General features: G+C 35.8%; 1 protein-coding gene across 2 annotated transcripts in view; it reads right to left on the bottom strand.

The window, feature by feature from the left end:
* Positions 1-26,856, bottom strand: part of LOC133521254 (uncharacterized) — a 69,747-nt gene extending 42,891 nt beyond the window's left edge. For both annotated transcript variants that reach the window (XM_061856110.1, XM_061856111.1), the window contains exon 1: positions 24,526-26,856. In XM_061856110.1, the coding sequence (XP_061712094.1) occupies positions 24,526-24,588 (63 nt within the window). In that variant the 5' untranslated portion in view covers positions 24,589-26,856. The remainder of the gene's footprint in view (positions 1-24,525) is intronic.
* Positions 26,857-27,603: the final 747 nt, after the last annotated feature.

Below are 27,603 nucleotides of genomic sequence, written 5' to 3'. Positions count from 1 at the left end.
TATAGCCATCATGATGTGGTGTGCACCATTTGCAATAAAATGATATATCCTCAGCAGCGTACGAGACTAGTAACTACAAATCTAGACAATTTACTTCCTGCTGTTTTAATCGCTTTAGGTAATATCGTGACCTGTACTCGTTGTTCAAATCATATTAAAAAACGAAAAATTCCTGCTCAGGCAAACTGGAACAAAATGACCGTTTCAGATATTCCTGACTTATATTGTTTAACTTAGTTTTAATTTTAGACACTTGGAGACCTTATACATCTCTAAATTTTTACTTTTATTTTGTGTTTAATTTGATTGTGTATACCTATATTTTTACTAATTCTGACACTTAGAGACCTTTACATCTCATAGTACATTTAAGTTAATTTAAGCTAGTAATTTTGTGTAGCTATTGCGTCTTTTATCTGACATACAAGCACAAAATGTTGTGTCTCACAGCTACATGTTATTACTATTTTATTTCTTCCTATTTCTTTTTGATAGCGAGTCGGGTGTGTTAGGAACGCAAGATACCTAACACTCATCCTCGCTTCGCTCGTCGTCGTACCTAACGGTGACTCTGGGACTGTATTTATTTTTTGATAGTGAGTCGGGTGTGTTGGGAACGCAAGATACCTAACACTCCTCCTCGCTTCGCCCGTCGTCGCACCTAACGGTGAGTCTGGGGCTGCATTTCTTTTTTGATAGCGAGTCGGGTGTGTTGGGGACGCAATATACCTAACACTCCTCCTCGCTACGCTCGTCGTCGTACCTAACGGTGACTCTGGGACTGTATTTCCTTTTTGATAGCGAGTCGGTTGTGTTGGGGACGCAAGATACCTAACAATCCTATTATGCCTACTTAGCAGAAAATAATTATGCAATGTAATAGTACGCTATAGGATTATTATGGTATCTAAAATGATTATTTATTTATTTTGACACTTGTAGAGACTTTACACCTCCAAATTTTATTAGTATTAGTACTCTAACATTGGGGACCTTTTACATCTCCAGATTTAATGTGTTTTTAACCATAGAGACTATACATCTCTATTGTATTGTATTAATTATTTATTTTAAGACTATTATAATGTAATGTTTACCCAGGTATTGGCTGTTGTATTTATAAATGTTGTTATGTATTTTTCATGTCACTATATGATGTTATTATAAATGTTGTATTGACTTGTAAAAGAGCCCTTGAGGCCTACTTGAAGAATAAATTTTTGAATTTTGAATTTTGATGCTAAACCAAAGTCGACCAAAGTAATGTTCTACGAAACAATGTTCTGCAAAATGTGTCGTATGCGTGGTATTAATAATTCCAACTATACCTTTATGCAAAATTACCATTCGACCGAAAGTGTCTCTGCGAAACATGTTTTGCCAAGTGTGTTTCTGACCAATATTGTTCTGCCACATGAGGGTAACCCTTATTGTTGATGCGCTTGTTTTTGTTTGTATGTAAATTCCATGTTGACGTGTAAAAGTGCCCTTGTGGCCTAATTGCTGAATAAATGTTGAAGTTGAAGAAGTTGAATGTTACCTATTATTTTATGCTGGGCTGTAATAGTACATAAACTACAGGGTATAACCCTCGATAAAGCTGTTATAGATTTAGGAAAAAAGAATTTTGCTAAGGGACAAGTATATGTAGCAGAGTAAAAACTGGAAGGAATAGCTCTATCTGATTTAGAACCCACTAAACTGTTAACTAAACCCCACGATGAACGGGCATTATCAGAAATGCAACGGTTGAGATATCTCATTACTGACTAAAGGTAGACAGGTACCTATTCATTAGGCCAAGAAAGCGGTTTGCTAGTATTGACAAGGTTTCCCGTGTATTCATCATCATTAAAGTAAACGTATTGTTGCAACAACGGAAGCTATCTACCCCCTATCTCTTTACCGTTAAGGAATTGTATCTTCCATCATCAGCTCTGCAACGAGATGATGACTACCAGGCGCAAATACCTAAATAGCTTTACGAAGTATATGAAAAACGTTAAAATTGCCTATAAAATTTTAAGAATACCACTAGTTTCTCAAGGATACCATCATCAGATCCTGACCTAATGACTATGGGACCACCTGGGAAGTATACCCTATCAAACAAAAAAAGAATTTTGCAAATCGGTCCAGGCGTCTTTGAGTAATCGGTGAACATACATAAAAAAAAATAAAAAAAAAATATTCCGACGAATTGAGAACCTCCTCCTTTTTTGAAGTCGGTTAAAAAAATAAAAATACATATTTAAAAAATGTTTACAGTATTAGTTACACAAGTGAAATATGAAATGTAATCAATGTAATCATAAATAATAAGAAAATGCTGTAGAACTTAAGAGGGAAGAATAGCTTTGCGATCCTAACGAAATAACGGTACTTTTTCTATGAAATTTCCATTCCAGGAGACGGTTTCCACGAACTAAATCTTAACAAATCACTTTGATTTTTATGTCTATCGCTTTAGCAGAATACATTCTAGGTTTCGCTTTTAGTAATTGCTTTTTTTTATATTGCAAATTTGGAAAACAAAGGAAAATCTACAAACCTACCTAGTTTTTCGTTGTGTCAATAACATAGTGTCAATCACGGAGAATGGAAAATATTTAGATGTGGAAAACATTTTCTCTTTTTGTATGAAATAGTACGTCTTAAACTGAATAAGTAGCATTTGCAGCACCCGATATTATAAATGTCAAACAAGCCTTATATGACGGACCGCAGCTGGGAAAAGTTATTTTGCGCTCTAGCTCGTAATATCGTGGAAAAGTATTTTAGCGCTCCAATTGAGGGCTTCTAAATTAATGTAACTTTACGCTTTAGTTCATTGGACCGTGGGTTCCACGGTGGTTTACGTTTCTCCTATATTACCAGGTCCGTCTAGCACGACTGAGTGAAAATGCAACGCGCAGCGAAAAATGATTGCAACTTTCCCCTTATCGTAGAATCGGAATATAACGTGAAATCACCTAGACTAGACTAGAATAATTTACCTACCTTGTTCATGTTTACTTTGATTGTGAAAATTTTAGTAAGTACTTATAAGAGTTATAAGCTTTCAGGTTTTTTCTTTGAAATATTGAATATCAATAGTAAGTTGGAATCAGAATCAAATAGGCAAATTTAATGCCTTACGCAAAAATAACTCGCGTTACGTACTCACTTTATCAACTTCATCGTGTCTCAAAGATCAGACGAGATGGTTAAAAGCTTAATTTACACCATTATACTTTAAATAAAAAGAAAGTCAAAGCGGCCCAGCATTAAATCTATTAAAAGATATTTCCGTACATAAATAAATCAGACTGCACATGTCTCATTCTTCCACTCGCGCTAACAAGATCAGGATCTTAAGTCCTGCCGGCACTCCCTCATTCCTTTACAAGTTACGAGCTATTTGTGAAGTAGATTGAATATTATTTTATTGCTTTACAATTTTCCTATCTCCCCGGGGCACGCACCCTCCGACCCGTCTAGACGATCGACTTATTCTATTTTAAACATGCTGAAGAGAAAAGCCTTACAGTAAGGCACTTACTCAAGAAGCTATTTTTCAAAAGGATGATGTGGCTTTTCCCGTCGGTACCAGCGTTCTTATAGAAACCGCTGATGCTGATTTTGTTATAAAACCTACCAGTTCCGTGAAACTCTTCACACTTAAGTACGGCTAGGTACTTACGAAAATAAAATAGGTACTGGTCGTATTGGTTTTACCGTAAAAGCAAACTTAAAGATAAAATCGAAAGTTAATAAATAGTTCGTACCGTAAAGTGTATTGGAATTTATTATGATGTAAAGCGCATTCTTTTGCTTAGAATAACTGAACATCGCCATTATAAATCAAAACACGAACACTATTATTATGGCCAGTTACAAACATTCGAAACGGAGCAAAATATTCGTATTATTTGGGACCCTTTTGCGGCTTGCGGCTGCCTACATGATCTTCTTTCCCTAACTCGCTCGGACTCTATACATAATGGGGTATTAACGTTAATGCTTTACTATGAGGGACCTACACGACTGTATTACCGAATTTGTTGTGCAGTTTATAATACACGACACGACTTATAATGTCGGGTACCTATACACACTAATAGACCGCGAGCCAGGAACAGATTTCTATGACCAATCACCTCCCGGGCGAAAACTCGTATAGTGGTTAACGGCTATGTATAATGAACCCTCGTGGACGTCAGCTGCCGCTCCGTTGGTGGGTTGAGAAATGGCAGCCACCAAAACACAAAAAAAATTGTCATTGCCTCCCGTTTGATACTTTGTCAGATAATAGTTCAGATGCTATTGTTAATTAAAAAAAATATTAGCCGGTTGTATCGCGGTGCTAAGAACGTCAGCTGGTCGTATGAACATATACAAAATAAGCTTTACTTTTTATGATAGTATAACAAAATCATGAAGCTTTGCATGTAGCATTCCATCTGGCGTTTCAAATAAACGCATTACACAGTTTACACATTACGCATACTTTGCGAACATAAAGTGGTAACGCGCGTATTTTTTACATCTTCATGTGAATAGCTGACGATCTTTCCAAAGCAATACAACCGGCTGACGGTTGTTTTATTTAAAACAGCATCTAAACTATCATCTAACACAATATCAATCGATGTTTGAAAAAAAAAATTTTTACATGTTTAATGTCATCAACTAACGGTTTTTCCACCGCGATACAACCGGCGGCCTAGTATTATTTTTTTATCACAGAAAACTTAGATGGTGTTTACATTATATTCCGCCAAACTGAAGACAGTGTGTTGGCGAATTAAGCGCTCTTTAACATGTTGTGTTCTTCCCATTTATAAGTTTTATAACCTACATAGTTATAACTTATACACTACTTAAATAGAGGCTCTATTATAGAACGGTAGGTATTTAATTCATGATAGCATCTAAACTACCATCTGACAAAGTATCAGCCAGGAGACGATGACTGACGATGATGACTGGCCGGCGGTCTATAATCGGCCACACTGGTAGGAATTAGTAAGAAATTCGTTAGGTAACTACATAGAACTATATTCTATATGTTTATGTGTTGTAGAGTAAGTAGTAGGAAGACATGTATAATTCTATAAGGTACACTAAAGAAAATCGTTTGGTATTTGCATTTTTTACTACTTTAATTTAAAGCATACAATAAACATCTTTATTTCTCCGTCAATTTTAATATTAACAAGTGTTACTACGTTGTTATTCACTAACACAATTAACAAATCAACAATGACAAATCATTTCAAATTTCAATTAATTTCTGATCCGTGTAGGGTGACCCCGCTGTGGGCGATGGTGTCCCATTCCGACCGCATGTCCAACCACCGGATTACGAATATTATAGTACCGCTGTAATTCGGACAGTGATTTATAGAGGGGTGACCACCCTCGCCACCCTCGACCGCGTATTACAAACAACATCGATTTCTGGAATCATACAAGGTCCGATATTTGAGATGTTTGAATGACAAGATACGATACACAGCTCTTACTTAACTGTGTTCTACACCCCTAAGTTGTCTTCCTATTATTCAAATATTAGTCTTAGCCGATGACAGTTTCATACATATTATAACCAACATTAAATTAAATCTACTATGATTAATGACTATGATCATTATCAGCCTATAATATGTGTCATACTTCTCAAGACTAAGCAAGCTAGGGATAGGTCTATATCAAACAGATCTCTCTGGCAGATATGTCTGGCGAATAAATCTGACAATTTATGGCTAGATTGACTTTTAAATTATGATTTTAAATGATAATATTTAATAACGTTCATTTGGATTTCATTTCATTTGATATATTACAGTTAGTATTATCGTCGCACTGGTGTGGTGAACTCTGTGTTTACCTCGGTGGCAAAATTTGTTTAACCCTCGTGCCTTGAAACCCTCGCAATGCTGAGGATTCCATTTAAGGAATCCCTCGCTACGCTCGTGGTTCAATGTTGGAATCTTTCGCTTTCTCGGCTTTAGCATGAGCGGTTAAACAACAATTATCCCTCTTAAAAAAGTATGTCTAAAAAGAGGTATCCCAGGTCTTGGGTCATTTAATTATTTATACATTAATAGATAAATATTTGATTTTTATATTTTATGTTACTTAAATGTCAGTTCGACGTCACTAGCCGGGCCCTGCTCGAGCTTGGTATGAAACAAAACCTAGGACCTAATCCCATTTTCTAAACTTCAACATTATTTATCAAGTCTTCTAAGAACTTAAACGCATCCTGAACGAAGCAACAATTACTAACAAGATAATACTCAACAACAAACAAATTAAACGAGAGTTGTAACAATTTAACCCAGAACTTTAAAATCTTCTTAACGGTTCAAAATCCTTGGCTAACTGTAACGCGGCTTTTTGTCCGACTTAAAGTAATTGTGTTAATTATTAATCAGCACGATGAATATGATAATCATTGATACAACGCTACCTATTTGTCACGGTTGAGTTCACAAAATGTCAGAGTGATGTTCGATGCCGGGGTGACAATATTCCCATAAAAGAGTTTTTTTTTAATTAGAAGTTTTATTTTTAAATCTATTTTGCGATGGACCTCCTTTGTGATACTCTAAGAATGCTCCGACAATGACTTTAAAACCATGTCGTGCCCGACTTACATGTAAAATACATATTAATATTTTAGTGACCAATGAAACTCGGAAAATCAACTTTTGTCCACAGTCTCAAGCAAAGTTTGTAGTAGGTTTATGAAATAAGCTAGTTTGTATCATATTTTAACAATGTTCTTTGTACCTATGTTATTATACGTATAAACGTAGGAATACTGTTTACACTCTCGTTCAATGAAACTCAGGCGAGAGATTGCCATCGAATTCTCGGAATGTCTCCAGCAACCGTATCGCCTGGTCATCCGTTTGTCTCATAAATCGCTATAAGTCACTTTTTGCTATCAGTCTGCGACACCGGCTGTCGCTATGTAACGCTTATTTAATTAAACGCCATTCACAAAAACTAAACCGGCGACAAAAACTAAACCAACACAGGATTAAACAAAAGCATCCCGCAAAAAGTGGTAAGCCGAACAGTTCAATCAACATTACACTAAGAATGGGCAAGTTGACACAATACCACGGCTTAATAAGGGCAGGAGGGATTTTGATCGCCTGCAATACTTCAACCCTTTCACTACATTTAGCATTTCGTCCCTATGAGAAGCGATTATTACCTGTATTATATATACTCATTCGTAACACGGGTATGGAGTGTTTTTACAAGCCTTTTGGTAACTTAAATTTTACCACCCTCTGTAATAAAATCTAGAGAATAGATTTTCACGCCCTTCCGGTGGTTGGATTAAGTTGAGGTAAGGATATTATTATACATAGATCCGATGACAATGCATTAATAATATACTAACCAACTACCATCCACAAAAAAACTTATGTAATAATTGATAATTTTTTAGGCGACAAACAGGGGGACAATTCGACTTGCTAAAGTGACAAATTGTGTAATGTGCATCCTAGGTTTGACAAGTGTCGACTTTATATGGATAGTTAACTGCCAAATTTAGCCGCTGCTCCTTTAAAATGATGAAATTTTAATTTATCAATGTTAGTTTTATTTATTCTTGGACATTCTATTATTTCATTTTAACTATAACTATGAAAAATTTAGCCACTGTTTTATTTTCTTAATTTTTCTATATTGATTTATTTTATGTTAAACTTATCAATTATTTGCATGTCGTGTATTCGACTAAATACTGATACTTACATGTAAAACCTTTTCTGTTATCATCTTGTACCATACGTATTCTGGCAAATAAAGAAATTCTAATCTATTCTATTCTAAAAAAAAAGCGGCCAAGTGCGAGTCGGACTCGCCCATGAAGGGTCCGTACCATTTATGACGTATTAAAAAAAACTACTTATTAGATCTAATTCAAACAAATTTTCGGTGGAAGTTTGCATGGTAATGTATATCATATATTTTTTTTTAGATTTTTCATTCTGTTATTTTAGAAGTTACAGGGGGGAGGATACACATTTTTTCACTTTGGAAGAGTCTCTCGCGCAAACTATCCAGCTTAGAAAAAAATGATATTAGAAACCTAAATATCATTTTTGAAGACCTATCTATAGATACCCCACACGTATGGGTTTGATGAAAAAAGATTTTTTGAGTTTCAGTTCTAAGTATGGGGAACCCCCAAAATTTATTGTTTTTTTTTTCTATTTTTGTGTAAACATCTTAATGCGGTTCATAGAATACATCTACTTACCAAGTTTGAACAGTATAGCTCTTATAGTTTCGGAAAAAAGTGGCTGTGACATAATCGGACAGACAGACGGACATGACGAATCTATAAGGGTTCCGTTTTTTGCCATTTGGCTACGGAACCCTAAAAAGCATATTTTTCACACACTTAAATTCAACTTGCAAGAAACATGAATCTTCTTACTGCACGTAGCTGTTAGACCAAGGGAAAGTTGTAGTTTATTGGCTGGAGGGCCTAGTATATGGATCGATAGGGCACGAGGGGTCGAAGGCACGACCCGGACCATTGACGGTGCAACGGTACCACTGACCAGGCCGTATATTCTTATTACTAAACCCAAAACCAATAGAAATATGACCTCAGGATTCATATAACTATGCAGGATTGGAGAGCGCACTTATACTAGATGAAGCGTTCGACTCTAACCAACAGGCGCTGGCCATTGATGGACCTTATCTCGTTGCAGTAAGATTTAAAGATGTCCTATTAAATGTTAGGTGAGCAATGGGAACTCGTAGGCAGCCATTCACTATGTGCCATGCCATGCCCTAAACGACTTGATAGCGAGTCGGTACTTAAGGTCTAGCTCTGTGTGTTGTAAATTTGTTAATTGTTTATTATTGTATAGCAGCAGTTATTTATATTTTACTAGATGTGCATTGAGTATTCGTGGGATTGAGTATTTGCTAGGTGATTTTTATAAATACTATTTCGGTGGCAAATAACCATGCGGCCCGCCTTGTGGTACGCAGTCTCCGCCTAATGATAGTATTGCAAAAGTAACCTAACCTAGGTACTTCATCAATAACGTATGTATGTAGTTTAACCGTGAAAAGACAATACTTAGGGCCTGTTTCACAATGTTTAAGTCCGAATAAGCTACTTGCCACTTATCTGACGAATAAAGTCATCGTCGGCGTTTACAATCTTCTAATAAGCTTAACTGGTAGATAAAGTGCTAAGTATTGTTAAGGTTAGATAAGGTTATCAAATACTTTACTTGCACATTGTGAAACATGCCCTTATAGACAGAGTTGCCCTCGCATTGGAAATTAACTGTAAAAAATCCATTAATAAAAGAGATGGTTGTCTATTTTGCACTACAGGTAAGATTGTCTGAAAGAAAAGTCAGGACCTTTAGCTAACGACCTACATTAAACATCTCTTCCCAACCAACAAGTTTATATGCCTGTCTTCGCAGCATTGTCCTTACCATAATTATTACAGCCTTTGAAGAATCATAATATCATAGCGGAGACAAGCCTAAAAACACTACACCAAATAATTTACCTCACGCTAAAATTAGAATCCATCAAGCTGTTTGTATAGAAGTTCAAATAAAGATGTATTCTTATATTTACATACCTACTTACTCATTAATTCAAGTTGCGCAATAGTTAATTGCTCGATTACAAAAATATGTTAACCATAAAAGGTTATCAGGGTAATTAATTCAAGTATCTACGTACCATTATATATATATACAGTAAGTAGATACTTAGTCTGTTTGTTGAAGCGTCCCGTAATATGCATATTACTTTAAATCTTCTTCCTCGCGTTGTCCCGGCATTTTGCCACGGCTCATGGGACCCTGGGGTCCGCTTGACAACTAATCCCAAGATTTGGCGTAGGCACTAATTTTTACGAAAGCGACTGCCATCTGCCCTTCCAACCCAGAGGGTAAACTAGGCCTTGTTGGGATTAGTCCGGTTTCCTCACGATGTTTTCCTTCACCGAAAAGCGACTGGTAAATATCAAATGATATTTCGTACATAAGTTCCGAAAAACTCATTGGTATGAGCCGGGGTTTGAACCCGCGACCTCCGGTTTGCAAGTCGCACGCTCTTACCGCTAGGCCACCAGCGCTAGTTTATTACTTTAAGTATGCTTATTACTTTAAATATGTGTTAATATATTTTTACACATTTTTCGAAGGTCCCATTTGGCCCGAAAACGCAAGGGCTTAGTGCCCATACTAATAAGCAAAATTTGTGGAATACTTCATTCAACCAACGGGCCTACGTGCTACGTGTCGATTGACACAAGTTATGAAGAGACGTGTATTACTGCATGCAAATTTAAAATTTTTGACAAGGAAATAATGTTTAATTCAGCATAAACCGCAGGATGATAGTTATTCTATGTAGCTCCACGCCCAAAACAATTTAGATACCAGACCGCAAACATCAGTGATCTATTACGGTCAGAACTGCGTTACTATTGATAACACGCGCGTTACCGTTAACGCAAGTGTGAAACGAGGTAATTGGAAAACTATAAAATTACTAACGTGGATTGAAGTTAGAATCAAGGATGACTCAAATAACACGTATCGTGTTCGGCACGATTGTCGGACGGCACTCGGCCATCTTATTCTTCAATCTTCATACATAACTGGACGAGCGACGATTAGATTGATTAGCAAACGGCGAGTCAAAATAATGTGTATTGGCATATAGAAGAATGTCATTCTGAGATATGATTACGTACCACTGCAATAAGAATGTAATATTTTTTTTTTTATTATATTAAAGCTTATTTGCTTGCAAAAACACTGTGACGGTGGATGTCACTATTCGCTTCTTTAAAGCGTGTAAACAGGTAGCTTCGCTAGCTCAGTTGCTTAAGAATGATCGGACCAGTGTTCTGAAAGGTCGCAACTTCGAGTCTTGAACATATAAGTGGTGAATTTTTCCAATATTTCTATAGTATCCGCGGTCTCTCTCTGCCTACCCCTCCGGGAAACAGGCACGATTACATGTGTATGTAGGTAGGTATATATGTCTTTATAGCTTGCTCGCAGATGTAGGTAGGTATTCTGCTTAGTAAAGATTAGTTTATTGTTATAATATGCAGGCCCTTGGTTGTTGTGGTCATCATCTTTAGTCGGACAATTACCTAGGCACATATATTAGTCTCATACAAAACTTACTGCGTAAAAATACCATAAGGTTGCTTTGATAACCCTACGTGCTATTTAGTTATAATTAATAATTCGTCCAGTAAATATCTATTAATGAAAGAGTGGAATGGTTTACTGAATAGATCTTCTAATCTATCTCAAGCGTCGATTGCAATCGTGAATCGGATAAAATGGTATTCTAAAGACAGGTTCATACACTGCAAATGAATAGGTAATGTACAATACTTATCTCCGTCATCAGTAATCGATATCGAAACATACATTACGCTAAACACGCTGGGGAATGAATCGGACAACACTTGCATACCTACTTAGGTACTAATATTACTTACTGATCGCTCAGAGAACCACTATATCTGGGACTTAGACTCTAGAGACAGTAGAGACCTATCCGAACTGTAATAAAATGATCTCAATCAGTTTATTGCTCGTACGCCTATTGATGCGACTGGTGGTGCGAGCGTTATGATAGTGATATTCGAATTGGCCTCCTCAGCTCGGTAAACGTTTGCAATAACACACCTGGACCTAATTTGTTGACCACAATAGACATTGTATCAAGAAAATGGCGAATCGAAATTAGTTCCGCGTTAAACAGTTCATTGTACCTCGACTGCCTATTTGAGATTAGATCTTCAAATAGATTAACTTATTCAGTGAGATTTTTTACTAAGGACTAGGTGAGATGAGATGATATTCTAATGAAACTAAAAAACAGTCTTTAGTGGCAATTAATTATTTTAAGAAGTACAAATGGCAGACAAAACTACCTACTGAATAGGTATAATAAGTAATGGAACTAAGTAAAGGTTAAAAATTAACCCCTGTGATGCATCTATAATCACGCATGTATTAAACTAAAGAACTTAAGTACTTAAGAAATAATATATGGTTGTCTGTAATATTTAAAAACCGGGACGGTTCAAAATTGGGCAAACCTACCTACCTTTTTTTGATGCTTTTTTTTTACTTGGTGCTGCTATTGTTTCTATTATTTTTTGTTTATATGTGAGTATTGTGGTAAGCGAATAAGGCCTACTTGCATCATTCTACTAACTCGGGGTTATCTATACATCTATAAAAATAGAGACTTCTGGGTCCATAGCCAAGAAGGTAACGAAAGAAACCCAACTGTCGCACTAATACGGAAAAGTGATAGAGAGATGACTACGCTACGCTACGTAGCGTTAACGATTGGCACGTTGACTAAGCACTCTGTAATCAATTAATAAAATGACAGACTGAATGACTATATATAAGTGGTTGTTATTGATAAAACATGCATTGAAAAAATATGCCTTATGACGGGCTTTAAAATATTTTCGTTTTTAGGGTTCCGTATTTTTATAACAATCTGTACCTTTGTCCCTTTGTCTTGCTTTATAAACATACGAGTATGAACAATCCTGAGAGTAAAATAACAAGGTCCTTCATAACTTAATTACTGTTCCAATGTATAAGTTAGATAATATGCCATAATTCCATTAAATTGTACAATCCCTAATTTTAAAAAGAACTAGTAGTTAGCGATATATGTACATACACTCCACTACACTAACTACTCGTAATCTATACATCAGCATGGTAGCTAAAAAGTTTTCGAAGAGGATTATAGGTGTTGTTGACAGTATCCATTATATCTGACCCTCTTTCCAACAGACAACTTATATCTTGGTGTCGTACAAATAATCTCTATTTGCCAAAGATGTTCTAAAAAAGCACCAAGTCAGCATTTTTAGCATTCGTAAGCCGACTATCTGTTCTCCAAGACAAATAACAAGTAACTGCTACTTAATAAATACGAGCTGACACTATCTGGAGGAAGATACTATATCATAAATTGCTTCGCGCTTGAAAAAACCAATCTAATCACTGTAAAAAAAGAACCTATTATGCAACGATAATTGGATCGGGTTATTGACCGTGTGACGACGCAAAACACATATGATATGGTTTCTTGTATGTTTTTTTGCAAATCACTTTCTCAGACCGTTTTTCTAGTAGATGTTGATACCAATCGCTACGTGCGTGATATCATTTGAGTTGGCTAATATGTTTTGTTACGCATGAGTTGGTTAACAAGGTTAATAAGAATTTGATTGTTGTATATCGGAATTGAATTAGGTTAACACTGAATGAAGATAATATAGTGCGGTTTCCGATAGAGTTTACCAGAAAAGCCGCACGCCGCACTCGTTCAATATTTCACTTGGGAGATTTTAATGTTATGTAGTTGTTTTTTTAATACTACGTCGGTGGTAAACAAGCATACGGCCTGCCTGATGGTAAGCAGGCTCCGTAGCCAGTGGCAGGGCAAGGACAAAATTTGGTTTGGGCAAGGTACATTTAGCGAGGCCCTCTGTTGGCGCAAGAAATAATAAATATTTTTTTACGTTACTCCCAGTTACTATATGTATTTGAGGCGCGAGGCCCTTCGGACTGCGAGGACGGCAGTGGTGGCCCACGTCGCCCCTAGACGTACCGTCTCTGTTCGTAGCCTATGGACGCCTGTAACTTTATAATGATTACTATGTTATTTTTATTGAGCTGGCTTGGGTACTATATAGTATGGGTACTACTTATATAACGCCTGCTCTTAGGTTTAGTGCGAATTAAAGACATTCACATATACACCTTTACATACTTCGAAAATAATGAGAAACTCATGGTTACAGACCACTATTTGAACATATGATCTCCTGTTTGAAAGTAACATAACTGAAGTATTCAGTTACAGCCATACATGTGTACAAGCCAGGTATGTAAGGTATGTATAATCCATAGATACCTACTCTACATGGTCATTTTCCCATCAACACTACGTACTTATTTACTAATAATATATGTACTTTAATCACAGCGCAGTATTGATGCATTACTAAGTAATTATTACTTGTCTATACTCTTGAACAATTAAGGTTAAATTAAGCAAATGGCGTTATCACCGCGATCGTACGTAACGTCTGTTATTACTGACTTATTGAGAATAAGGTTAAGTCTAATGTCAAAAGCTTTTACTCACGCAGTTCACTTGTCACCGACACCGGCTGAGTTATTAAGTTTTTGCTACTAATACTACGTTTTGATACAAATCTAATGTATAATCTAACGTTCAGTGTACCGTAATTTTCGGTAAAGTCGTCACTATGCAGATATATCGGAGCAGCCGAGTTGTTCAAAAATATCTGAATACGCATTCTATACGAATACGTATTTCTTGATAATTGAAACTGTGTATATATAAAGGGTTTATTCAGAATCGAGAATTCTCGATTCTAGTAGAGTAAGTGCAGGAGCGCCGCAATAGTATCACACATGCTAGATAGACTACCCTGTTTTTCTAACTGTACCTATTCATAAGAGAGGGACAGACAATATCTCGTAGGTGACTACTGTTGCGGCGCTTTTATGCTAAGCCTTCAGAATGACTAATTTTTATCGCCATTAAGTTAACAAGTTGGTACTTACCTACATTTACAAAATTAAATAGTTAGGTAGTTGTACAAGTTTAACTACTCGAAGAACTGGTAAAATTTACTTAGTAGTAAGCGTTATTTGACTGATGCGAATGCGAACTCTCCGAAAGCGTGTACACTGTACGTATAAGTTATGAGTAAAATGAAAACACATATACCTGATTGTGACTGGCGGGAGATATTGGTTGAATCAGATTTTATTTATTATATAACTTAGGCAGCTAATATGGATAACTGTGAACTGGTTGACTGCTCGTGATCGATTGGGCGATCTGGAATCAAAAAGTAGACCGTGAATCCAGTCACTGGACTGGAATACCTACTCATTGGAATGAGTATATTCCAGTGCTGGTTCACATTCTAGTGGTATTAAGAACTCGTTTTCCATTATAAGTATTAGTAGAAGCCTAGTTGTGCAGTTAGTACGAAATCGAGCACTCGAAATTCAAAAATCGGGGATCTTTCCCGGTTTCGTTGTTACACCCTGGTTTCGATCACTGGACTGGGAATGCTATTGGATTAGATGTGAACGGGCATTACGCACGCATAAAATGTGCTATAAACTTGTAACATGCGTATAAAAACAGTAATTATCGCACATAAAGGTCGTTAAATGGAATGAAAACATTAAAGATACGGTTGAATGCCTTTGCTTGAATCTATTTAACAACAATAAATCTTATTACTGTATTATGCTTATGGGACAGGCGCGATCATATAATAAATATATGAGATATAGATATAGACACTTAAGTGCTAAATTAACGTAAACACAGGTACACTATATTAAATATCCTACAAAACCATTAATAATTTTATGAAAAAGAGTTAGCACTACAAATGCTTTACAGGTTTTGTTTCTGAAAAACATATCTGAAAAAGAAAAGCGAAATCCCTGGTTTTGCAACTCGATAAAAGAATCTGCACTCTAATGCCTTGACATTAGAAGCTTGTTCAGATATTTTTAAGCGTCTTGACCGCTCCAATGTGTCTGATGGCGCTGTACCTAAACTATCTGCCATCCTCGAATACTTTACTAAATAGAATATACAGCGTGTGTTTTTGATACGGCTACATATTTCACGGGTAGTTTGGTGTAGGTCCTAATGAAACTTACATTTAGTTCATGAAAAATTTACGATTTTTATTTTCCCTTACAAAATTAAATATACAGCTGTGTTTTTGATACGACCACATAGGTATTTCGCGTTGGTTATACACTAACCACTCCTGTCCTGATGAAACTAACCTACATTTATTTAACTAAAAATGTACGACTTTAAGTTTACCTTACAAAATTATTCCGCAAGCAATGTATCATCACTACTTTGGTTTCATACAAAACATCACACTAGGTACTGACGCGACGCCACTACTGTCACAAATGATTACTGCTCAATATTATATATTACCGCTCGAAAAAAAAATTAACTACGCTCTTTACGTTAAAGCTAAATTTAAAATGTATTTAAAAATCGTTTAGTAACACTAAAACATACGACATGTGACTCATGTGCTTCGTTTCATTATGCGGTTGTATTTAAAAAACACTGTATCTCTACAGTTCGCGTTCAGAAGTAACTATCGCAGCGAGCGTATGTATGTATTTATGTCCATTTCTTTGGCACGCCCAAACGGCTGAACGGTATATGGCATATGAGGTGTCGTTGAATTCGTCCGAATTATGGTAGTGACATCAGGCTAGGTATATACATTTGGAATATAACGTCCGCATATGAAAAAAGGGGGTGGGTGTTTTTTTTTCCTTGCAATATGAGTATCAAATGAAAACTAGTCAAAAGCAGCCGGGTTTGTGTTTTTATAATTAATTTACTTGTTAAGCAATAGAAAGATAAAACACTTGACGCATAGTCCGATACGCTACTTTTGATGCCAACTGTAATTTACGTCTTAGTATAATTGTCACTGTCACAAAGTTCCATGTCGGTCCGTAGGTAGGTAATTCAATCTGTTCCTCAGTAGTTAGTAATGCGCACCTAACTATTACTGCTAACTATTGCATCCGACTGCTTGAAGCCCACCTACGATCACGAAATTTGGATTAAAGTTACGTGTACTTGCAATTCATACGGTGGAATTTAATCGGATCAAAAAGCGACCTTAAAGTATAATAGAGAAAATTCACATTGCAGTGGTGATTTCTTTAGGCGGTTGCTCATCTAATAATCAACTGTAGCTCAGAAACTAGAGACTACCCCCAAAGACTCCGCATTATGAAGCATATTTAAAATAAATATTTTACTTGTAATATAACACTACGCCACGGGCCGGACTAAAAGGCCAATTCGAATTTTAATTGTTAGATCTGTTTCCAATATGATACTGATTTGCCCGTCAAAAGTGTCCTTTCTTCGATCAGAAACGTTACTTTTGACACTGACAGATCAATATCACGTCTGAAACAGATCAACTAACTAAAACTCGAATTGGCTTATACCTAATCCGATGCATCTCTCAACGTTTTGTGCAAAGGTACAGTCAGCGTCAAATACTTTGTAGCAACCAAAGTAGCCAAATAGTTCGGTACACCATATATCATATCATATCATATCATATGATATCATTTATTCCATTGAATCATGTTCATTTGTACATTTTGGTCTTAAATATATTTAGTTCGGTGTACCGAACTATTTGGCCACTTTGACTGCCACAAAGTATTTGACGCTGACTGTACCCCATATCAAACTCATTGAGTTAAACAATGATTATATTTGAGATAGTTGTTTATTATTTAGCTGCCCGAAAATGATTTTTTTTAATGTAAGCAACTTTAGATGTTTATGTTACAGAAAATTTCAAGTTTTAAAAGATCATGGAAATTAAATACTCTAGAAATTATAGTCGAGGGTTCATCAATAAACGCAACTGGAATGAGTAATTCGTAATTCGCTCTCATTTTAATACAAGCGCATCAATGCCTGGAAAACGCGAGTCACCTTAACTGCTCCGTCTAAAGGTAAATGATCTATAAGTTTACCTAATGCCGCATCTATCCGCTCGCGTGGGAATCGCGTCCGCAATTAGGGAACGCCGGGAGCGAAGCACCCAATTACCGGCTAGTGTTGCCATCCCTGTTACCCAGTATGAGTATGAGTGAGAATCTAGCTTTTGTATATCGGTTTGACGTGGATCATATTACTCTACTTCACTACTAGAGGCTTTTGGCCAAGATGACAATCTTTACAGTCAAGGTATTAAATATCGATACGCCCAAAGTATCATAAATATATACACCTTTTTGCCTTTATATTAAGGTAGTGTGTATATATTTTGTGTGTCTGTGTGTATCGATATTTAATACCTTGACTGTACATCGACAAACTCCAAACGAAAAGTAAAAAAAAATCGGAATGGCAGATGTTACATTATACCTAACATCAAATGATTTTAATATGTTGGTAGGGATGAAATGGTAATAACAAATCCAAGTTTTCCACCTTAAAAGCCCTTGGGATTATTGTAAAAATACATAAAAATCCATACAATTTTGGAACTTTTTTCAGTTTTTGTACAAAATTTTCCACCGAGAATCGGAGTTACGGCAAAAGTCACCATGCACACTTTCAAGATGAAAGTTGCAATTAATTGACAATATAGTCTTAATAGTCTTAATAAGCCAAATAGGTAGTTTCTACGACTTCTCAAAGTTTTGCAAAATTTTGAACTACCTGACTGTAACTGCAAAAAAGGTTGTATCTACCAGCAGTTGTGGTTGCAGGAAAGCAGCACTCAAATGCGCAGCTGTTTGCAACTGCGAGAATATACCAGATCGGAGATGTGTGCCGACAATGAAAAACCATTCATTGATGATCCACCATCAGATGACGATTTCGACCTGCCTGCTCCGGTAGACGAAGAAATGCTACCACACTCGCTGGCCGCTAATGAAGTGCTGTGGATTCAGAGGACACGCCTGTGGTCCATCAAAGATATAATAATATAAGAGATACGAGTTATAACAATTCTCCTGACAGTACTGTATATTATATACACAATGATCCTAAGGGCTTTCGAGGTGGAAATCTTGGATTTGAATTGAACTACTAGGTATTTCATCACTACAAAACTACTTAGGTACCTCATTTGATGTAAGGCAGCACCTTTTTTACGATTTCCATGTATTAGACCGGTCATCAATGTCAAAGTTTAAGGGGTATAATGACACCATCTCAGTTTCTTCTGTTCAAGTCGATGCAAAGCATAGGGAAATAAGAAAGAAGTAAGTAAGCATATTACATAAGTTTTCTTACCAAACCGCGGGTTATTTTCGTAGTCGAGATCTAGCGTCAAGTAGCAAATTTATCAGTACTGCTACTTGACAATAGATGTCACGACAAACGTAAAGTTTAATTAATGCTCAACAATTTTCAGCTAATATTATAACCGGATTAACCGGAACTCTATTTTCAGGTCCTTCTCCGTGTAATATTACTTAGTTGTAAATTGTTTTAAAGCCTGACCAGTAATATATGATCACGCGCCATATTACGGAATTTCATTGGAACTAAATTTTTTCATACTAAATTGTTCTGTCACCCTATACAACAGCGCCCTCTTGATAATGATCATATTTTGCTGGTCGGCCTTTAGCAATACATTATTCGTCAGTCGCGATACTCGCGACGTCTGGTGTCAAGTAGCGGTACTGATAAATCCATCTACTTGACGCTAGATGTTATGTGTGACTACGAAATAACCCGCGTTTTGGTAAGAACACTAATTTTATTTTATTTTATGTATTAGGAGAACAAACAGAGTAAAATGTACATAAGATTCTATTAAAACTAACTTACACACTAAAACATGCATGCATGATGTATGGAGTTATCACTCTATCCATACTTATTTCTCTATGATGCAAAGTAAGCTTAGATGGGCTCTAGCAACTACTGTCATCTTCGCTAGGCCCCCTGAAAACTACAAGCTCTACAGAGGACTAGTGTGTTAAATGAAAATAGTTTATTTTATTGTCATTATTTTACAACCATTAAGCTCTGAAAAAACTATCTGATAGTCAAATATGCAATATGTCAAGCTGTTGTGAAATTCAATTATTTCCGTAACTTTAATATGTATAGTAAAGGAAAGTGTTCCGTTTATCAATTTACGTGTAACTTTCTTTATCAGTATTACTAGCAGCTGGATAAAGTGAAATAAATAAACTCTACCTAATTTAACGTTATTTACTACTTTCAACGTATTACGAATATAATCACATTATGAATGCAATTTAGTTTTCATTGAATTAGCCTCTTACGGCCCGATTCGAACATTAAGATACATCAAATATTGGGTCTAAAATTCTACGTGACGTCGACGTGAAAAGTGACGTTTTTGTTTGAAGAAACGTCACTATTGACACTGACATTGATATTTATTGAAATACAATTTTACAGCATTTACAGCTAAGGGGCGCCAATGCGCTGTAAAATTAAGTAGTGATAGCTATAAGCTAGGTAATAAAATTATAAGAATAATTAATAAGTTGATGTTGATTCACAATAACGTAAAAATATGTAAAAAGTTTATGATTTTTGTCGGCCAGTGCTGATACTTATGAGAAAATTATAAAGTGTGATGCGTAATTGTTAGTTAATTAGCTGCAAGTGAATTTTAATAGGTTCCGAGGTTTATACGTTTAAGGTGCCGTAGGTTCATCAGAGAGCGCAGTTTTTGAAAAATCGTACCACTTTTAGAGATAATAATAATGTTGCCAAAAATTTAACTAGACATCTTGTCGATTTTTTCTAGGGACTTCAGCGATTAGAATGCTGATTTTTTTGCTTTCGCTCGATAGAAAAAAATCACGAACATAGTCCTAAAACAAACTTTTTTTAACTATGAACAGTGGCGTAGCGTGAACTAATCTAGCCGCGGACGAAATCACATCTGCGAGGCCCTTTTCAATGTGTATTTCTAAGGTAAATAAAAGGTTGGCCTTGCCTTTGTTTTTAGTATTTGTTGCTATAGCGGCAACAGAAATACATCATCTGTAAAATTTCAATGGCTTTCATGGACGGATAGCGGAGTTTTAGTAATAACGGGATCCGTTTTACCCTTTGGGTACTGAACTCTAAAAAACTTTACCCGCCATATGACGTTATACAATCTTAGCCATTTCCCAACCAAAACAGTTAATAGGTATTTACGTCTTAGACAAAATGGATTCACCTAAATAGCCAAATACCGGCTACGGTAAGCGCACGTAAGCGTAACACATGATGACACAGCAAGCAGCTTTGATATTTCTTCCTTAATATCGCGCAATTAACATGTAAAGTTAAGAAGATAAAAAAATTAACGCAGAGCAAAATAATCAATGTTATAGTTACTCGTATATAATTGCACTGTATCCAATGAGGTTACTGAAGCATAAGGTTTTTTCCGTAATTTAATGTAAACTATATAAAGAATAAAGAAACGTAAAGAAGTTGTTTAGAATTTCTTTACAAAATAACCTGTTAATTGCATTTTATGTACGTACTTGAAAATATCTCACTTAATCGTAAAACTACCGATACAGAGTATACAAGTCCGTTTATTGTGGATGGAAGGGAAGGTTTTGGCGTTTTATATGGTGTTAAAAAATGACTCTATAGGCCGTTCTATGGCCAGTGGTCAAAAGTCTATTCTTCTATGTCAACACTTTTTCACCTACTACTCATCAGATCAGCACACCCTCTTCCTCGCTCATGGGTTCTTCAGGTTGGGGTTACGGGTAAAGTAGAACGAATGTGTTAGACCAACTTGATCAAATTGTGGGTCCAAGGAGACACTCGTCTCGTCCACGACGTTAAAAGCACAGCGACTGTCAAGAAGATGGTTACCAAATCCCAAGCGGGAATTTTCTCAAATTAGGCAACAGCATATATCTAGTCAGGAATATCCTCCAGGAATTTTATCAATAATCCCTAATTAACATAATCTCGTTGCTTGTCGATGCTTTACTGCACCGAGTGCTAAATCGATTTTTAATCGGCAAGCAATCTCGAGACGGTGATGAATAGGAATCATGTGAACCAGAGCCCGTAATTGGGTGCACCCGAGCGGCTCTAGTAATTGATATGGCAGGCTAGCGGTTCTCTGCCGTGTGTCGTAGCCTTGCCTGCTTTGGCGGTGAGACGATAACTTATCGAAAGCACGACGGAAGACTGGCATACGACATGACGTCATTGAGCATGACTACGAAACCAGGATACGGAATCTTGGCTCGGGATAAGATCAGCCAGCACAAATACTTGCCTATAAGTGTACGTGAGAGTATTAAGAAGTTGTCTCCGTGGTGTGGAACTCCGTTTGTCATTTGTCCTCCCCCCGTGTGGATTTCCATAAGATTTTTTAAACTTTTAACGTACACGTTTTTATTGATTGTAATCGATTTAGTAATTTAGTCGTAAATCAGTTACTTCCGTTACTTTATAAATATAATATTAGTAAAAAGTATATGTATTTCTTCTGTTTAGATCTTTATATCTGATCTGTAGGTAAACGATTAAAAAAATTTTTTTACAAATAGAGATCATCGCGGTTTTATTAATGTTGTCTAATTTTTATGTTCCAAACAAAGGGACAACGGATTTTTCCCCCCTATTTTAGTAAAAGACATAGTGTTAATAGTTAATTTATTTAAGGGTGCAATTACACGGGGTCTTTCGCCTAAAGTGGTCACCGAATCAGTTAATTAACCGTTTTGTTTTCATATACGAACAACACACTGTAATTGTACCATTATAATATAAGCTCTTTCTAAGCTCTATATATTGATAATGATCAGATATTTAATCTGATTGAAAAAAAATGCTGACTACAAATGCATTTTTCGACATGTCAGAACTCAGAATATAATAATAATGATTCAATTTAATTTTAATGTAATGTTTTATTTTTGGCCATGTAAATGGTATTGATTATTTATTACGGGTTGTTTATTGTTTTATTTTATTTTACTCTAATTGATGATAATTATTTTGATGAATTGTAAAACTGACATGTACTTAATTATTAATATAACACTTATGACATTTAAAGTGGTAATTTTATGAATATATGAATATGATATAAATTAGAAATTTCTAAATATGACCTTGAATTTAACTGCAAGTTGACTGAATTCACATAGGTTAGATACAACTCGACAGTTATGTTTCTTTCCAAATATTTTAAGACCTTTTTTCATTGAATTGTCATATTTCATTTACTGTTGATGCTTATGTTTAGTTTTTTATGTAATAAGTATAAGCCTATCACGCGTTAAACTACTCTGTAAGTGGTGTGTATAATTGATTATAATAAATTAAATACCAATTTTAATATCGAGGATCGACATAAACAGTTATCGAAATGGATGATTCTCAGATGAATCGCTTATGTACTAGATAAAACAGGCGAGTTTAAATGTGCATGGCATGTATTCCATCATTTCAATTCATTTCTATCGTCACGGCAATGAACAAAAATACCGGTAGCTACGAGTACACTTTTAAAGAACGATTTAGACTCGATTTGAACCGCAAGTGCAAGTACAAGTACACACGGTGCACGGTGTTGCAACCATTACAGTTAGTTATCGTAACTTTGTACTAATGTATGTTTAGTTAGATGTTAAGATAAGAGTTAAAATAATGTTTTGAACGGCATTTAAAACCTGATTAGTGATGGAGGTAAATTAAACGTGGAGGTAGATTTATGTTTCACGGGTTTTTTTATTGAATGTGAAACTAATTAAATACTTTGGTACCAATTGGAATTTAAAAATAGTGCACTTAAAATTAGGTTAAAGGTAGTGGAGGTAGGCTGAAGGATGTAGATAACTAGATGTTTAGTGAAAACTTAATTGGCCAAAAGAAAAAATGGCTTTTTGTAGTTTCAAAAGTAACTATACCGGTGTGTGCTGCGTGGATAAATTTAATTTACTGGTTATGTTTTGTACACTAAAGTAATGAATCAGTTTGTATAAAGTTATAAATTTAATTTACTGGTTATGTTTTGTACACTAAAGTAATGAATCAGTTTGTATAAAGTAATGTTGTTTGGTCATCTGTTTCTACCTATGATTAAATCTAACTAATATTAGCACATTTTATTCGTTTTGGACAGTATTTCAGGTATTAATTACTCATTTTATTGAAATTATTTTTTAAAGCATTCATAGAAATATAAAAAAAAGTTTTAACATACGTAAATGTAGAGGATCTGTACCTGGGTTTACCTAGTCATAGGAAAATTAAGCCATTTTTCTTAAAATTGATATAGTAATAAAACACATAGGTATATAAATATGTACTAAGTTAGTGTATAGCAATTCAAGCTTTATATTTATTGTCACTACTTATTGTGTTTGATCGTGTAGGTGTGTTTATTGATACCTACTGGTTGAATATCAGGCAAGTAAATATTTAGAGGTATTATTTTATGGATAGGCAAAGCAGTTGTATCAATAAGGAAACCACGATTGCCCACTAACTTCCTTGATATTTTTCATGAAACTGTATTAACTTTAGAATAAGCAGACGTATTATAACTATGCTATACGATTATACAACACACCTGCCTAAATCATAAAAAACGTAGACCTATCCCATAAAATATATAGCTAATGTAGTTAAGAAAAATAGAAATATTGTATATAGGTAAGTATTTATTAATAACGTTCCTAATAATTCAAATAGTGTAAAAATATCTTACAGGCTTTTTGAGATATTTTAAAAATACTATGTTGTTCAAAAATTATAGTTTAGTCCTATGCTTAATTACCTATTTCGTATGACCATAAAACTACATAGTAACTGCAATTTTCATAAGTAACTTTTATATAAAAACACATAAATGCTTACCATAGCAATATTTATTACGATGAACCATCGTAAAAGCATCAAATAGTCTGATTTTATAGACATGATTCACGCGCACATAAACTTTGGGGTGGGTTGTCGGTTGTTGCCGCGAGTCGGTTCCCGCGAAGCGTGTCCGCGAGGTTGGCAGTATAGGTACCGCACGACTGTTGACTGACGCTAAGCCCGCCAAACTGAAGCAGCAAGCACGGAGAGCTTCGCGAACCGACTCTGAATGGCCCTCTCGAACGGAGGGAGAACGGCGGGAGGGCCGCCTTGCTCCTCAAAGGAGAAAGGCACTAAGAACACTTAAAGCTAGTACAGTCTTACTTCTTACTGTGTTTCGATGATCATGTAGGGGAAACCGCGCCAACCGCCTCCGGTAATTCACTAAGAAAAGTTATTTGCTGACTCGCATCTATAGGGAATCGTTCGATTTGTACAAAAAATATTATTTGTGTTTAGAGTTCGATTTGATTCATGTTTGTTTTCAATTTTGTTTCAGTCAATGTTTTTCATTTTCATTCCACTAGTTATTTTACATAATAAATCTATTTGGACATTCGTTCCTTAAGATACCCTAAAACCTATCTTATTTCTAGATGTTTATAAAAGAAAGACAATTCCGAAGTTCTAAAACTCTTGTTATCCGGCTCGAAGGACCATGAGTTAAATTAGCAATCACGCAACGTTAGTGTTGCGTTAAACTGACGACTTTCCTTAGTATAACTGTACCCCTTGTGTAAACTTATTCGATAGCGAAACTTAACGTACGCGTTTGCGTTAAGTCTCATTTTGTATGGGATTTTGGGTTTCCAAAACGTCCCGCTTGGCGCGCTGTTTCTAAATCCTATACAAAATGAGACTTAACGCAAACGCGTACGTCACGTTTCGCTATTGAATAAATTTACACTAGGGGTTCTGTTTTATTTTTGTAAACTACTTAGACGCACGTATTTAATTTGTATTTATGATATTATTATTAAAGTTTTTGAAGTTGCCCTAACTTCACAAACTCTTATCAGATCTCTTGTAGAGCCAAGCATCTAAATCTACAAGCCCTTTGTAACGTTATATAGAAGCTTGGCTCTATAAGAGATCTGATAACTTTTTGACAGTGCGAGCCTTATTATTTAGTATCAAAAATCCTGAAATACGTATCTGGAGGCACAATTTATACAATCTGCTTTTTTACTGATTCCCTAAACAAACCTCAGCCCCCTTTTCCCTCTAACGCTCTTTTCCTCCCGCTTTTCACCCTTACGATGTGATTTTAGGGTTGAAACTATTTTATATCCTTCCCCATAACAAAAACTACATATGTATATATCAAATTTCAAATAAATTGTTTCAGTGGTTATTGATTCCCTTCCCTATACAAAATTCCAGTTTTTGAATTTTTTTGTTGTTTGTGTAATAATACTATGCTATATATACCAAATTTCAGCTTCCTACGACTTCAGGAAGTAACCTAAGAGTTTTGATGATCATCAGTTTTAATCATATCTAAAAACATATGATTAAAATCTAAAGTATGAGAGCTATGCAATAGAATTTTTTTATGCTTAATAAGTCCACTATTGATATTATATCCCGAGAATATTGTTTATCTGGTATAATCCAAGCCCAAGTTATAAGGGTTAAAAAAAACCGGACAAGTGCGAGATGTACGGTCCAAAGAGCATTATCGTACGCAAAAGTACGTTAATTTCAGCCTTTGGACGATGCCACCCAAAAAGTCTAGTTTTTGAAGCAAAATATGATCCTTGAGAAATAGGCTACAATGAACACCTTTTGGGTGTTTGGCTCCTTCGTTTACGTCAAAAATGTCCAAATTTTCTGTAAACCGTTTGGATATTTATCACAAAAACACACAAATAAAAAGCCTATTTTGCGCAATGTAGGCGAAAATTGCGTTTTCTTTGATTATACATTCGACATTTAGGCTTATTTTGCAAGAAATTTTGGGAGTAGTGCCTTTTTGATAGACGTACAATAATTTAAACACAAATACGATAATTTTGCTCCGTTCACCTGGCAACACTAGTAATAGGGTCCCGTTCTACCCTTTCGGTACGGAACCCTAAAAACGACGAAGCGCTTCGATAAAAGGTAAGTAGTGCCCTTGCCCTTCGGTTTGGTCGTCTTGGCGGGAGCACTACCGTGCCCCGAGATTATTTGTTATAGTTTAAACTTGTTTGTTTGAGCGTTAGAAATCTTACGTTTCTTTCTAAATTACGTTTCTTTCGGATGTTTAAAATAACCGTAGAACAACAGAGTACTTGCATATATTAGCATAGGTTTACTTGTGCTATTTATAACGCATGTTACAACACAAATAAAGCTAATTTAATGACTGGGCTGTGGAGCTTGTCAAAAAAATATATGAGTACCTACATTACATATATTTTTAAATTAAGTATTCGTATCAATTCTATATATCGGCTTGTATTGAACAGTCACCACCACCAGCAATAATATGTTACACAACGAAGGCCGCAAAAATATCTGACACGATCTTTGCAGCTTTCGTCGTGTACATTTTTTACATACACATGTACATTTCTACGAGTAAATACATTGTCTACACACTCGAAACCTCTACTCTCCGCCGCTAGTTAGCTAAATAGTTTCGAAGTCAAACGGAAGTACCACATCAGTAATAAATAGCTTTGCGCCCTTGTATGACAAACGCGTAAACACAACAAAAAACTCCCCTTTGCAGGGCTTACAGCTAAGCACCAAAGGAACTCCTTAATAGTGCTCTGGTCGTCATAAGCAATTTATAATCGGAGCAAAACCGTTGAGGATGTGACACAACACAACTGATTTCAAAGCACAGGGCATCGCATCCATGTGACCAGTATAAGTAAATCTCGTATCACTCATATATCTGTTAGTGTTCTCCAGGTCAAGGTGTATTAGAAATAGTTGAATAAGACGATTGTGAGATTTTTATCTCTGTGTGTGAGGCAAATACACCCACCGGACGTCTTACCCTAATGATAACGCGCTTGCGGTCGGCCGTGCCAGAGCAACGGCATGAGAGGTTACGACTTACCACATGAGTCGCGTTTGAAC

This window comes from Cydia pomonella, chromosome 9, assembly GCF_033807575.1.
Source record: "Cydia pomonella isolate Wapato2018A chromosome 9, ilCydPomo1, whole genome shotgun sequence".
NCBI lineage: Eukaryota > Metazoa > Arthropoda > Insecta > Lepidoptera > Tortricidae > Cydia > Cydia pomonella.
This window is presented reverse-complemented; position numbering and strand designations above follow the sequence as displayed.